This window comes from Berkeleyomyces rouxiae (assembly GCF_048999995.1).
Source record: "Berkeleyomyces rouxiae strain 22BRR77 chromosome Unknown BrBRR77_ptg000008l, whole genome shotgun sequence".
Classification (NCBI taxonomy): Eukaryota; Fungi; Ascomycota; class Sordariomycetes; order Microascales; family Ceratocystidaceae; genus Berkeleyomyces; species Berkeleyomyces rouxiae.
The window spans coordinates 1,284,563-1,299,604 of NW_027396498.1; the positions used below are offsets into that span (position 1 = coordinate 1,284,563).

The 15,042-nt window shown below is 53.1% G+C and overlaps 2 protein-coding genes across 2 annotated transcripts; both read left to right on the plus strand.

Annotated features, from left to right (window-relative positions):
- Positions 1–220: 220 nt before the first annotated feature.
- On the plus strand, positions 221–4,008 carry BROUX77_006509 (uncharacterized protein; the record flags this gene model as incomplete). Its single annotated transcript, XM_073751502.1, has 2 exons — positions 221–1,628; positions 2,291–4,008. The coding sequence occupies 2 exons, from the start codon at positions 221–223 to the stop codon at positions 4,006–4,008; spliced, it is 3,126 nt and encodes a 1,041-aa protein (XP_073603578.1).
- A 7,100-nt stretch (positions 4,009–11,108) lies between these two features.
- BROUX77_006510 (uncharacterized protein) lies at positions 11,109–13,372 on the plus strand (the record flags this gene model as incomplete). The annotated part of the gene is made up of 5 exons (XM_073751503.1): positions 11,109–11,196; positions 11,435–12,388; positions 12,482–12,960; positions 13,117–13,270; positions 13,350–13,372. The coding sequence occupies 5 exons, from the start codon at positions 11,109–11,111 to the stop codon at positions 13,370–13,372; spliced, it is 1,698 nt and encodes a 565-aa protein (XP_073603579.1).
- Positions 13,373–15,042: the final 1,670 nt, after the last annotated feature.

A 15,042-nucleotide genomic window follows, 5' to 3' on the forward strand; every position in this document is an offset into this window, starting at 1 on the left:
CGTCTGTTCGTGGCAGCCCTTGGCCTTTTTGTTTCCTTTTCTTGTTCTTCCAATCTTATTCTGCTTCCTTTTGTTAGTTATATATTTTTGTACTGCACGCTGGCTTCGTCTTTGGATTTGTTCTCTTTCTCTTTCTTTCCTTCTCCCTCTCACCCCTCTCCCTCTCCTCCTCCCTCCCCCCTTTTCCTCCAAGGGACCTCCACCACACCTGCTCCTCAAGATGGCCCGTTACAGCCTCTTGTTCCTCTCCCTTGCAGCTGCCCCATTGGCCTCGGCGTGGCCCCAGCTTTTCGACACTACCGCCACCAACATTGCAGCCCGCGAAGGACCCGCCGCCCCGCGAATTCCCTATGAAGCGATCAAGATCCGTACCACCACACCCGACGTTTCCGAGGCGGCTGAGAATGCCCTCCCAAACCAACCCGCCGACGAGAAGCGCCAGCTCGTGCGCTCGGCCAAGTTCCGCGGTCGCGCCTTGCCCGTGATAGCCGACGACGGCCTGACCTTTACTCTCCCCGTGACCATCAACAACCGCGGACTCCAGACCCGCGACTCGGCCGCCGTGCCCGAGTTCAAGATCACGCTTGTGCGCAGCAACGCCAGAGCCCCGCGCGGGCTTCCCGTCGTCGACAGCGACCCCGACTCTCTGTACAAGATCACTATCCCCATTAGCGCCAAGCAGAAGCGCGCCCTGCCGGTCATCGACTCTGACCCCGATGCGCTCTTCAAGATCACACTGCCCACCGTCTCGGGCAGCAAGCGCTCTGCTGCTGGCGACGACAGCGTGATTGAGTTGCCGGCCCACTTCAAAGTCGTCGAAGACCGTGGTCTGCCCGTTACCACCGACCCGGCGGAGGCCTTCGAGGTCACGCTTCCCGTGGCCCTCAACCCCCGCGGCCTCCCCGTCGTGAGCGACGACCCGGATAGTCTATTTAAGATTACGCTTCCTCTGACCAAGGAGCCCTCTGCCTCCACACCTTCTGCTACCAAGCGCGAAACCTCGTCGCTGAGCTCATTGCCCAACCTACGCCTGCACGTGCCTGTGTCCAACAGCGCCAAGGCCAAGCGTGCCCTGCCCACCGGCACCGTCGCCGACGGCTCCGAATTCTCCATCACGCTCCCTGTTTCCATCAGCAACAAGGAGAAGCGCCAGCACGAGGCTACCGGCAAGCACAGCGTCACTCTGCGCCCACCGACTGAAGACGAAAACGTCGCTGTCAAGCCGTACGCCGAAAAGCGCCAGCACACTCCGACCGGCGAGCACACCGTGACTCTGCGTCCACCGACCGAGGCCGAGAACGTGCGTGTCAAGCCGTACGCCGAAAAGCGCCAACACACCCCGAGCGGTGAGCACACCGTCACTATCCGCCCGCCGACCGAGGCCGAGAACGTGCCTGTCAAGCCGTACTCGGGCCCCGTGCAGCGCCGCGCCGAGTACAGCCAAAAGGTGCGCCGCACCGCCGAGGGCGTGCTCAAGATGCCCGTGATTCGCGCCGAGAAGCCTGGCCTACAGCGCCGCGGCGGGCGCGAAGTGGACCAGGCGCTCGAGAAGCTGCAGAAGCGCGCTGACGGCGATGCCATTTCGGTGGCCATTGCGAACCGGTCTGATGTTGCGTACTATGCTCAACGTAAGTAGAGTCCCTCCCTCCTTTTGCGCTGTGTGTTTCCTTTTTGTTTTCCCTTTGTTTTCTTTCTTCTTCTGCCTCGTGGCTTGATGCTGTGAGAGCGCGGCCAGGACTGCTGCTGCTGCCTTTTTTTTTCTTGCGTTTTGCTTGCTTGATGACGTTATGGGGGTTGTCTGTTTTGCCTTTGTTGGAAATGTTCACACTAATATCTCGGGTCGGTTGCTGTGGTGGAGAGGACAAGAAGTAAATGCCCCAACAAGCATGCGAGCTCCAGGCGAGTCCCCGCCTTGCTGGGCGCATCTTCTTGGAGTGGATGGTCTTGCCGGCAAGGCCATCCGCCCTTCTCTTTTATCTGTGGACCGGAGAAAGAGGAGGACAGAAGGACCTCGCTTTACCACACGCCCAAGGGAAAATAAAGGAAAAAAAGAAAGATGCGGGAAACAGGCTTTTGTTTTTTTTTGTTCAGACAGACAGATTCCCGGCGGACTTGGCAGAGCGGAAGCAGCACGGCATCGTCTCCGAACCCATCCGGCGCCACGGCCCGGCCCAACCCGGAGACGCCAGTCCCGCTTCCCCCTCTTGACTTGTCCCCTCCACAAGACCAGACACAACAGAGACTGACTTTTTCCCGAACCGCGTGTTCTTGCTTTTGCCCCTTTATTTAGTTGACTTTGGCACGCCTCCCCAGCCAATCTATGTACAAATTGACACGGGCTCGTTCGAGCTGTGGGTGAACCCATCGTGCAACAGCCTGACGGCCGGTGACAAGGTCTTTTGCGAGGCTGTCGGACAGTACGACCCCGAGACCTCGTCGACCTCGGCCGGGCTCAAGGAGACCAAGAACCTGCGCTACGGCATTGGCGCCGCCAACATCACCTACTTCTCCGACAGCATCGGCATGGGCGGCTCGGCCAGCATGAACGGCGTGCAGTTTGGCGTGGCCAACAGCACCGAGGACCAGTTTGCCGGCATTCTCGGCATGGGCTACGGCTCGGGCACGACGACCACGTACAAGAACTTTGTCGACGAGCTGGCCGACCAGAACATCACGCACTCGCGCACCTTCTCGCTCGGCCTCGGCGCCAAGGACAACATGGAGGGCGTCCTCGTCTTTGGCGGCGTCGACTCGGCCAAGTTCTCCGGTCCGCTAACCAAGCTGCCCATCATCCCGGCGTCCAAGGCCCCCGACGGCGTGCCGCGCTACTGGGTGCAGATGGAGAATATCACGCTGACCAAGCCCGACGGCGAGGTCTCGGCCGCCTACGAGGGCTCTGACATCCCGGCCTTCCTCGACTCTGGCGCCACCCTGACCCTGCTCCCGCCCAAGGTCGCCGACGCCATCGCCGCCGACTTTGGCGCCACCGAGGGCGTCAGCTCCAACGGCTTCTACTCGGTCGACTGCGCCATGGCGACGGCCAGTGGCTCGCTCGACTTTGCCTTCAACGGGCTGACGGTGCAAGTGCCGTACCACGAAATGGTCCGCACGCTGGCCACCACGCCGCCGTCATGCTGGCTCGGCATGATCCCCAGCACCGACTTCACGCTGCTCGGCGACACCTTCCTACGCAGCGTCTACGCCGTCTTCGATGTCGACAACGAGTGCGCCTACCTCGCGCCCTACCAGAACTGCGGCGAGGAGCTCGTCAGCCTTGGCAACGGCATGACTCCGTCCGACGTCCAGGGCCTGTGCAAGCCGGCCATCGTCGAGACCTCTGCCTCGGCCACTGCTACTGCCACTGCCACTGCCACTACGACGTCGGCCGAAGCTGCCTCCGAAACAGCCGACCGCAAGGACTCCAAGACCACCACGTCCGATCTCGAGAACACCCAGACCACCGAGCCCACCGCAGAGCCCACCGGCCTGTACCCAAGCACCGGCGGCTCTGCCTATTTCACCGGCACCGGCCCCAAGACCACCCACACGCCCGTCCCAACCGGCTCCGGCTCCGTCAAGAAGCCCGGGTCCTCCGACGCCACAGCCACCACCACCACCACGCTCGAAACACCCGCGCCCACCACCCTTTCGCCTACTGACAAGACCCCCCTCTCGGAGTCATACGCCCCCGGCGCCATTGAATCCTCGGCACCCAGCGCCGTGCCTGCTGCTCCGGCCCCGGCCCCGGCCCCGGCCACCGACGGTACCAACACCGGCACCAACACCGGCAGCGGTAGCAACCCTGCTGACCCGGCCAGCCCTGCCGGCGTGTCCGCCCCCGCAGACGCCGTGACCACGCCTCTGCCGTCCGGCGGCGCGCTCGCGTCCGGATCGCTGCGCAACGGGACGGTGCAGACTGCCGGCGCAGCGCGGGCGCGCGGTGCCCTCGGAGCGACGTGGGGAGCTGTTGCGATTGTGGGCATTTTGGGCGCTGCGAGCGTCTTCTAAACGGGCGGGTATTCCTTTTGTTTTCGTGGTAGCTCTTCCTTCTGGGTTTTCCAGAAGGGCGGCCTTGGACGCCAGTCAGGGTCTTTTTTTTCCTTTTGTTTTTTTTTTTTTCTTTTGTCGCCTTCTCTTCGTCGGCCTGGCAGATGCTCCCTCTCCGTGCCTCTTTTCTTCCTTTTTTTCCCCTTACATTCTCGTTCTCGCCATATCGCGTGGACTTATTCCCCTTTACATTTTTTATTCCTCTTTTTTTTTCCTGCATTTCCCAATATCCTATCCTCGTAACACACCACCCAGGACCTTTTTTTTATTCTTCCGTTTCCCAACGGCGGCGCTCTGATCGATTCTCCCGAGCACTCTGATCTTCTCTTTATTCCCACTGTAGATACAACTTAAAGCCAAGCTTCAACTTGCACAATTCAAGCAACCAGTTTGCCAATATCCAAAAATCCTTCTCCCACTAAGCCTGTTTCCATATTTAGCCGTCGCGGGCTCTTTTCTTTTGAATGTATGACTCAACGCCAAAATTAGTTTTTTTTCTGCCCTTAACTAGATCGATTTCTTCCTTTTGCCAAAAGTTTTTTTCTTTATGCAGTGTGACGTCAACGCGGTCAACAGAGCATCGAGTCTCACGCGCTCTGGGCCAATCAGCAACGTATAGGAAAATATCAAGTTCTAGAATGTGGGCAGACAAAGGGAGCACTAGAAACAAAAGAAGAGACACAATCTGACATTGCCTTGTCGCCCTGTTTGGGAGACACTTGGAGAGAGCGCCTTGATTGTTCAATCTTCTCTCGCTCCTCATCTGCGCTGCTGCGAAATTAGGCCGGCGCCGGCCATGTTATATGCCCCAGACAGGACTTAAGACCACAGAAAAAGCTCGAGCCTGCAATCAGGCTACAAAACAGTACAGGCCCTTGATTGATGCTGTCGAGATTCAAGGCCAGGAGCCAGGAGCCAGACAAGGCCAAAGTCGCCCATCCCTGCTCGCCTGCTCACCGACACAGACACCGATGCCGACGCTGGTCACACTTGCGCAATCCAACCTTCAGCTTGTGTGGCTTGTTTTATCCTGTTAGTAGAAGTCGAGGCTTCCCTGCTGTTCTCTTTGTCGACAAGAACATGGCTTCTTGCTTGCACAAGACAAAGACTCTGAAGGAATCCCAGACTGCCACGCTCAGCAAAAGAACGGACAGACATGCTGCAGTGGCCCACAAACCACAAACCAGCCTCTGGATCAACCCCAACCACCACCACCACCACAAGAAGCCGTGCCGTGCAGCTTAGTGCAACGATCCAGTAAAAGTGTGCATGTATTTCCTTGTTCAGGGCCCATGGCAAGCCAACTTCGGGCCATCGTCTCAGCTGGCTGGACAGGCACGACACGCTTGTATACAAGGTCGCGTCGGCTTATGCACTCCATCGGAATGTCTGTCTCTTGCGTTTTGGCCTGCGTCTTGGGAGGCACCAGAAACCGGCCCCGGACAATCACACAAGATCAACGGCAGTAGACAAATGCGCAGTGTAGGCTGTGGGAGATTTCACTTGGCCTTGCAAAGAAAATCCCTCCAGACCCCCATTCCATTCCAGCCATTGGTCGGCTGGCCATCCTCCAGCCAGACAGAGTCCACAAATTTGCATCGGCTTCCACTTGAACCTGGATCAAAGGCTCGGAATCCCTGCTCTTATGGCGTCATTGACGTGTCTTTTTTGCTGCTGCTCACAATCTTGCATCTTTTCCCTCCACTTTCTTCTTCTGTTTGTGTCTTGGAGCCCGTAAAGATGTTCAGTCTAGTCCAGGTCCGTGCACGTGCATAAAAGACAGTACACATGGAAACATAAGCAACGAACCCAAAGAGAAGACCGAAACGAAATATTAGCTCGACGCAAGGACGACCAAAACCGATAAGAAAAAAAAAGAGGAGGAAAAAATACACAAATCAGCTTTGCTTGTGCCCTCGTCTTTGGCGGCTGCTGGTGCTATTGGTTGACTAGCTGGCTGACTGGCGGCTAAGGTTTCCCTTCCCTGGAGCAAGAGAACACGAGGCAGGGTCTGGCCATAATCAAATTCGAGGCCCATCCATACCAACGCTTCATCCATATCATACCTCTCTGTCTGTCTGTGTTGTAGTTAGTACTGGTAGAAAATGATAGCAAGGTCTGTTCCTCGCCCGTCAAGGCGACCAGACATTCGAGATGGGAAGGAGAGAGAGCAATGATTTAAAAATCTTACCCACATGGTATACACACGTGTGTGAATCCAAGTGCAAGTGAGTCTGTAGCTCGCCGCCGAGACCTCGAAGCCTTCCGAGGCCAATTCCGCTGCCATTCACCTAAACAGGTAGTATGGCAGAGCAGTGTTTAAGATGCCGAGCCCGTTCCCAAGTTTGCCTATAACTACCACCTCAAGCTATGCATCTTTCAGGCCTATGGGTCCGGTCTAGTACGTTCCCATAGGCCTCGTGGGCCATCGCCACCAGCTATATACATACAGCATGTATGGCATGCAAGTGTGTACATACATGAGATGTAAAATAGCTAGTTATCTGTATGAATATACAGGCCCCAAGTCTGTGATCTGTGATCTGTGAATCACCCCACCGTAACATCCAAGAGGGGCATTTTGCATAACCTGCAGAGACCTGCAGATGCAATGCAATGATGAGGATGTGAAGGCTTTCCTTGTCGACGTTTTTTGCCCTGTCTGCTTGCTTGTCTCGCCCTGCACCTTTGCTTCTGTTCTGTTGCCTTCCTCCCGATTCCTCTAGGCGTCTTATTTTTTTCTCTCTCTTTTTCCTTCTTCCCTGCGTGTCGTTAGCTAGTTCTTTAGTTGGGCTTAGCTCCATATTCAAAATTAGATACAAGCACTGGCAGTGCGTCTAGAACTGCCCATAGCTCTCAGAAGGATCGGCACTCTTTTGCTCTATGGCCAATGGTCAGCCAAAGGCACAAGAGCTCACCTTGCCTGACCGACATTGTGCCTTGGCTTTTGGCCCAAATTTAACTATAGTGCTTAAATTCTTTGTGTCGGAGGCGAAAAAGCAATCGAAAAAGACCCAAAAGAAAACAAGAGAAGGAAATGGAAGAAACCAAGCCTGAATAAAGCATTGGACAACATATAATAGCGTTCAATGCAGATAGAGAACAGCTGCATGGTTTAGTACAGATTGAGCCTCGGAAAATTGGCTTTGTTGAATATGGCGCATCTCAACGTTTCCTTCTAGGAAATGAAACAAGCTGAAGATGCCTAATATTGTTTCTCTGTGAGCAACAAAATGTCACAGAGTTGTATAGAGACGGGCAAACAGTTGTCTCTCTTCTCTCGTTCTGGGACAGTTGGTTGTAGGGATTTCAAGTAGACAAACACCCTCATGGGCCGTTGATAGGTCTCTGCAGTTCGTTACGTGTAACTATTCCAATTGAACTCTCTTTTCGGTGCATCAAGCAAGAGGGAGAGGAGGAATACAGACCTGTATGTAGGGTTAATTGTTCTTGTAGCCAGGTCCGCATGTTCTCTCATCAGGGCCTGCATAATGGGACTGACTGGCTGCAGAGGGATAGATGGATGATTCTTCCCAATGGAATAACCGAAACAAGGCCAGCACGAGAGCCCCTCCGATATGCAGAGCGGCAAGGAAGGCGGCCGGCAGACTTCGGTTAAAGAGTACTCCAAGCACAAGTAGATCTTCCGAGTTGAAGAAAAAAAAAAGCATCTGCATCGCATTCCAAAAACGGCTGAAACTTTGGCATACGGATGATGCTACTTGTAATGTAGGCCATCGATACAGGGCGCTGCAATTATAGACAAAGATTCACAGAGTCTTTTTTTTTCACAGCAACGAGAACACACCGTGTCGTATCGTATCGCACACGGGCGAGTTTGGTGATCGTCGTGGGCATGATTTCACCTGACACAAGTGAACCTTGGCGTTCCGATTGTTAGTACAAAATCAGTAAAACAAAGCAGGTCATGAAGGAATACAGCAGTGCGAATGTATGTGTGTACAAAGACGGATTGCTACGCTCGCTCCGACTCACCGCAGTACATTTCATCGTCATCTCCTGATCAGGACAAAAGACAGGCCAAGTTCCTGAGTTGGTGTGAAAATGCCGATGTTGGGAATTGTGTCAGTCGAGCTTCAGCCACACATTTGTAACTACATATGTACGTATGTGTATAGTTAGCTGTAGCTAGCGGAAGCTATCGGCCGATGGCGTGCGTGGCACATTGGCTCAGTCTTACTGGTGCGAGACGTTGACATCTGGAACAATTTAGCCTCAGCACTAAGCTGGCAAGGGCTAGTGCCTGTGCCACGAAGACAAGAAAGGTCTTAGTTGAAGGTTTTATAGTGGGATGAGCCCTGAACCACGGAGGTTGTGTTCATGTCAATCAACAGAGGGAGAATATCGTAGTCGTAGTCGTCACCTCTGCAAGAACAGGGTAAGATGGAGTGGAATCGGCTTGGTGTTGGTCTGGGCTGACATGGACATGACAATGTCAGTGAAAATTGCTCATGGCGGCTGTGGAAAGGCAAGCCAGGGGCCGTTTTTCTTGTTCTTCCTTTGCTCGGTGAAACTCTCAAGGAAGCACTGTTATAGAAAGGTTAGCGAGGGCCAGGGAAGTGGACCGGGCCTCAGCTCTGTCTGAGTACAATATGAACATACATAAATGACAAAAAGTCCAAGTGGTGAGCACGATGTGATAAAGATATCGCAAGCTTGGCAGAGCTTGAACTCTAGCGATCGGCTCAGAGAACCAGTCATTGAGCCTAACAGTTGAGCCTAGACTTGATATGGCATGTTAATTTTGCACTACTATTATGGTCACATTGCAGGGGAGGGATGATTTGCTCTGTGCGCCCGTTGTATGCAGCAATTCGACCACGATTGTCGTAGTGGTAGTCGCTTAAGCGTAGAGAGCAGTTGGTGTTGGTTGTCGGGTTGATATGGCGGGTGTTGATTAGAATAGCTGGTGGTCATGTTTGAGATTGTCTTTGTCTGTCGCAAAGGGCATAGCATGTAAGGGGGAGGCATTGAGAGGCATAAAGGCAAGAGTCGGAGGTGGTGGCTTTTAGGGTATAGAGTAGACATGTAACAGATAGGATAGTTAGTTATCAAGATCAGGTTGGCCTGTGCTGCAGTGTAGGGAACGCCAGCCAGGGTTTAGTAGGCCAGGGATACGGAGATAAAGTGGGCAGGGCACAAGGGAACAAGGGCACAAGGGCACAAGGGCATGGTCCAGGTTGATATTGATAGCCAGCTACGGGTAACTAAAGTGGGTGTGGTAACAGTGGACAGTGGGCAATACAGTGGGTAGTCAACTGCGACTTGACTACTAGTGTGCACTTTCCAATGCATCTGATTTTCCAGAGTGTGTGCCCTAGATCAAACGAAACTTGCCAGATTGTGCGGTGTTTTCCAGGGAAAGAAGTGAAAACTCGGTATCCAGATGGAAAGAACAGGCACACCATGGACACCCACCAGCACAAACAGGGACCTTCGGTGCATTGTGTCTGTGTATGTAGCTCTGTATGTACGGACGTATGTGGAGGTACATTCATGTGCGGTTTTGTGTGATTGTTGGGAGTGACGCCACACCACGCCCAGCCCTAGTGAGATTGTGGTGATGGCAGGTGCGGGCGGTCCCTACCTGCTGTCGGCCTGCCTGTTGTGGGCATGCGTCGGACATGGGCCACAGGTACCAAAAGCGTGCAGAGGCACGCAAAAGTGACCTGCAGCCAGCAAATGGCAGCGAGAGAGCTCGTGTTGTACCTGTACATGCTAGTCTCTTGCTGGCTTTATCGCTCAGCTAGGCCAGGCCAATAGCAGCGTGAAGGGTTAGTGTCAGGTACAAGTCCAGATGGTGCAACTATTCGCCTGTGCTTATACAATGCGTTGATAACGGCTCACGCCTCTGCGCCGTTTCGATGCTCTCTGGCCATCGTGTCTGGCACACTCATGCAGTCGACATGTATGCAATTTAGATGAGAGCTAGCAGGAGTGCAGGGAACAGCTCGCCTGTCACAGTGCCGTCGCAAGTTCTCAGCACAGTAGCATGGGCATGGCGTGTTGGGCAATACCAGAGGCTAGGTGTAGAGTCTAGCTAAAAAGCTGGTATCAGCTACCTCGAGAGCATCCTGGACCAGGCTTCGAGCACAGTGCGCAGACCGTTCACGAGATTTTCATGGGCTGGTCCTGCACTCAGCGGCAGCCAGCAGTGGTGCAGTGGTGAGCCGAGCCCTGGAGGAGCCCTGAAAGAGCCCTGAAAGAGCCTTGACAAACCGCCCAACCACTGAAACCCGTTTGTACCGGTACTTTGCACTGCTGCTGGCTGGCCGATGTTTATCGGCTCTCCAGGCCGTTTGTCATAGTTATCATACTCTTGTATTTTGTCTCTTTGCTGGGCGGCCAATTTCTTCTTCTTTCTTTTCCTCTTCTGTTCCGTTCATCGCTCGCCCTGACATCACATCACATCTTCCAGTCTGCTCCGAAGCTCCCCCAGCAAAAAATAGGCCTTGTCTCGCCCTTTGCGCCTGCATATCTTTTTTTCTTCCTTGCGTGAAGACTGGACATGCCCCTCCAAGCTAGCATCATCACCGTCTCTTGCTGAGCTTCTGCTTCTGCTTCTGCCTCTGTGACGACTCCAACCGGCCTCTCTTTTTTTGGTCTGTTATTTGGGCTGTGCGTACGTCCTTCCCGGCACAATCTCTCGCTCTCTATCTCTCTGATATCACCTCCGGGCTCTCGCTGCCAAAAAACCCTTCTGGAAAAATAGGCTGGTATTTACTGCCTCGTCTGCTGCTTAGCGCTGCGTCACGCCAGCTCTCAGACAACCCCTCCATAAACAACCACAAGACCAATTCGTGCTGTCCAAGCGATTGACTAATTGGTTGGATCGGCCAAGCAAATCTTTTTTTTTTCTTTTTTTTTTTTTTCGCTTCTCGCTTTTCGTCACCATCTCGAATTTTTGGTGCTTAAAGCCAACACCAAACGTCTTGAGATATCGAGAAAAAAAAAAGACCAGTACTCAAAATCACATACACTTGAACGTCATTGTGGCCTGATTCTCACGAGAATAAAAAACGCCATTTTCCATGTCCATCATGTCCACCCAAACTCGCGATGACGCTTCGGCCGTAGTTCTGGTCTCCGGGAAGGCCCCCGAGCTAGGTAACGCTACTACGAGAAAGAGTGAGTTGTTCCGCCACATTTTATTTCTTCGTCTCGTATTTCACCTCGGAAATCTCCGCCACCCTTCCGTGTTCGCCGCCCCGAACATCTGCCCTTCAATCCGAGACTCGTCCTTATCGCAGGCTCTAGGCTTCACGGGAGAAGAACCCTGCTTCGGGTTTCCTGTCGCTATCTGCAATCGATAGCTCTCGTTTCCTGGTCACAAACTCAAACTAACTGTCTCATATTGTAACCAAAGATCCTGCTGCTAGTGCTTCTAAATCCGCTGCCGGCGCTTCGACTACCGCCGTGTCCGCGCCTGTCTCCGTTGCGTCTACCAACGTCGCTGCCCCCAACGCCGCAGTCACCAAACCCCAGTTCCCACCTCCAAAAACCGACAAACCAAGGCCACACGTCTGTCAGACATGTCAGCGATCATTTGCTCGCTTGGAGCATCTAAAGCGTCACGAACGCTCACACACCAAGGAAAAGCCCTTTGAATGTCCCCAGTGCCGCCGATGCTTTGCCCGCCGTGATCTTCTGCTGCGCCACCAGCAAAAACTGCACCAAACTTCCACACCTAATCCTCGTCCGCGGAACCGCCGTGATAGTACCGCCGCCGCAGCTCCGGCCTCGGGCCGTGTTCGAAAGAACAGTGTCGCCGGGACAATCACCACAACCACCAGTGCCGCTGCCGCTGCCGCTGCCGCCATCGCCGCCACCGCTGCTTCCGGCGCTAGTGTTGCTGCTCCGCGTGTTCAGCCAGCCCCACGGCCCCGAGCCAATACCATCAGCCACATCGACAACGGGCTACAGATGCAGCAGCAAGTCCAAAATATGCTCCATCAGCAGATGCAACCGCCACGAATGCCCTCTTCCCACGTCCGCCACCCTAGTCTCATTGGGCTGGCCAATCTCCACCACTCCGGCCATGGCTTAGACCTATCCTTTGGCAATATAACCACTTCTCTAGGAGCCCACCGTAATATTGGCCCTGGTCTATCGCGCATCGACACCAACGCTCTCCATGATCCCTTCGATAGCACCTCATTTCGCACCGCTCCGCCAACCGCCTTTGACTTTGACATGGGCGACCTCTTCTTTTCCTCCAACACCACCACCCACACCATTAACCCCAATGCTTTGCACTACAACGATTCGCCCCAGTCAATGCCTATGGATCCCACGCTCTCCCCGCCTCTGCTGAACAATGGTATGACTAACTATACAGATGCCTCGCTGTGCTGTGTTGCCGTTGCATAGTCCCCTTTGCGTTACCATGTGCCCCTTTGCTGACCACCTCTAGAAACAGCTGAGTGGCTCGAGAACATGGAACCAAGCCAGGAATGGAACAATGATGGCAGTCTCTTCACTGCTGCCTCCAGTCCATCAGTTATAAGCAATGGTAGCCATGGGCTCAACGAGTCGCTTCCCATGATTCCCAACAATGATCAGTTCCTTCTCGATAACCCCCTCCCAGGCCACACTGGCATCAACATGATCCAGAGCAGCTTCAACGAAATGGCGCTTATGGATACCGGTGATCAGGCTTTCTCAGCTGCTACGGCTGCCACGATGTGGCCTCCCACCCTGATGAACGGCCACATGGGATCCCTGGGTCTTGACACGAACTTTTCAGAGTTCCTTGTCGGTAACCCCATGTCCCCTGTGTTTCAGCCCGTGAACTTTTCCTCCATCACCACCAACACAACTGCCCCCTCCAACATTGCATCACCATCTGCTCCCGCTCCTGTCCCGTCTAGTCTCCCGTCAACTGCAGAAGCTGTACGGAGACATTCAATATCTGTTCACCCATCCTCCCGCCCCTTTATCCACCACAGCCGCAATGTGCTCTCATCATATAACATTCCCCACCCCAAACCTAGTTCAAACGCAAACCCCTCCAATATGGGAGCCCAATAATAACACTCTATGAATCAGGTATATAACACCGGCTCTGAGTCCCCTTCCTCTGCGGCTACCACTCTTCATTCGGCGGTATCCGCGTCGTCTCCTGCTAGCTCCGTTACGGACACCACTCGGGACACTGTTGGAAGTGGCATGGCCCAGCCGCAGAACCAGCAGAATCTTGACCGTATGTATCAGGTTCTAACTTTGTCTCAACAGTCGTCCTCCTTCGCATAGCAGTCTGAGTAACCATTTCGCTCTTCTAGACACCATGAACGTCGAAGTATAACTTGTGTACTACATGCAAGATACTTTTTTTTTCTTTTGCTGTCCTGTCAGATTTTCTTTTGGATACCTTCCATTTGACCATGTTCGCGGTTAATTTCCAACGACTGCGGCCAGATGCGTTTCTTTGAGAAAATGTCATATATCGTCACCATCCATCATGAACGACTTGCCTCCGGTGTACCCAAATAAAGATGCAGGGAAAGTGATGGATGGCATGGTTTTTAACAAGCTCAAGGGACGCTACACGACAGCTGGAAAAGGCAAAAACGCCACCCGAACAACCCGATATTGTCGAGGCTGGAACTCGGCGGCGCTACCACAAACAGGCACAGATATATCTGTATATATATTTCGACCGGCAATGGCAGTATCAGAGCAGGTCCTGGAGGTACCGGCTGAGTCAGGCTTTTGTGCTTCCTCACTACTTGGACCCAACATGGCATGATGTGTCAGCTTTTGTGCTGGCTCAATGTGGCGAGTCACCTTGGACGGTCATGAATTAAATCCAAGCATGCCATTCCCCCGGCTCAGGATATGTTTGGACCTTGAGAATCTTTGTCTTTGTTTCAACTGGGACCATTGACGTCATCATACTTTTACATTAAAACTCGGTGTATGCCTGGCTGGGCATAGTTGCCCTTTTACTTTGTTTCTTTTACCGGCTCTCATATTCATTGACACATATTGATGTCGAGCCGCATCATTTCTTCAGATCTTGGCGTGTTCAACATGCGTATATGTCTTGTTCTTTTTTTCTTTTTTATTGCATCCTGCTTACGATGGAGCCCTACGACAAAAACGATATCCGTGATTGGCGATTTACCAGAATCTCCAATCAGTTTTTTCTTTTCCCCTCATTGACTCCCCCGAGCCCATTTTTCCTTATTCTCCTTTGTTACGGCGTTATCTTGGTGCGCCCCATTTTTTGGCTCGTTTCATGGGTTCGTTGAAGTTGATGAGACGACTTGATAGCCCTCTTGCCAAGAACCGCCGGTAACAAAATGCTCATTTATTACTTTTTTTGCATGTCTTTCAACATGACTGCACGGGAGCTCCGCGACAGTGGCTGCACAGAAGGCGTGGCTGCGATCTTGACATGATCCCGATAAAATAACCGGCGTTGCGGGTGAGATGGATGCGCCCAGGAGCGGGCAATTATATTACGCGGGGCATGCATGACACGGTGTCGCATGGACTGACACCAGTGCTAATGGAACGCGTGGATTGGCACGCCCCGGTGGATATGCACTGTCTCAGCAGTTGTGCCTGTTGCTAGTTTTCAAGTGAAAACAGCACAGAACCCTAGGATAGCATGCAGAAACACACATGTACTTTTTCAAGTATATGAAGAAAAAAATAAGTAATAAAAAAAAGGGAAAAATTCAAGCAATACTCAAACTTGGTAAGCTGCTCGGTCCGGCGTATGTAGTGTGTTAATTGTCGTACCATGTCTGAAATTGGGTGTAATTCTGCCGTCGTTGACCTGGTGCTACCGTAAATGCCATAAATTCCCGGTCACGTGATCCATCACGTGACATGAAGTCAGCCGCAAAGTGGGGCAGCGGGCAAAGACCGGGGGAAAAAAATATGATTTGGCAGAGAAAGGCTGAAAGCTTCATCACGACGACGACAACGGGCGACTCTGATATCCGAGTTTTGTTTTTTTTTCCT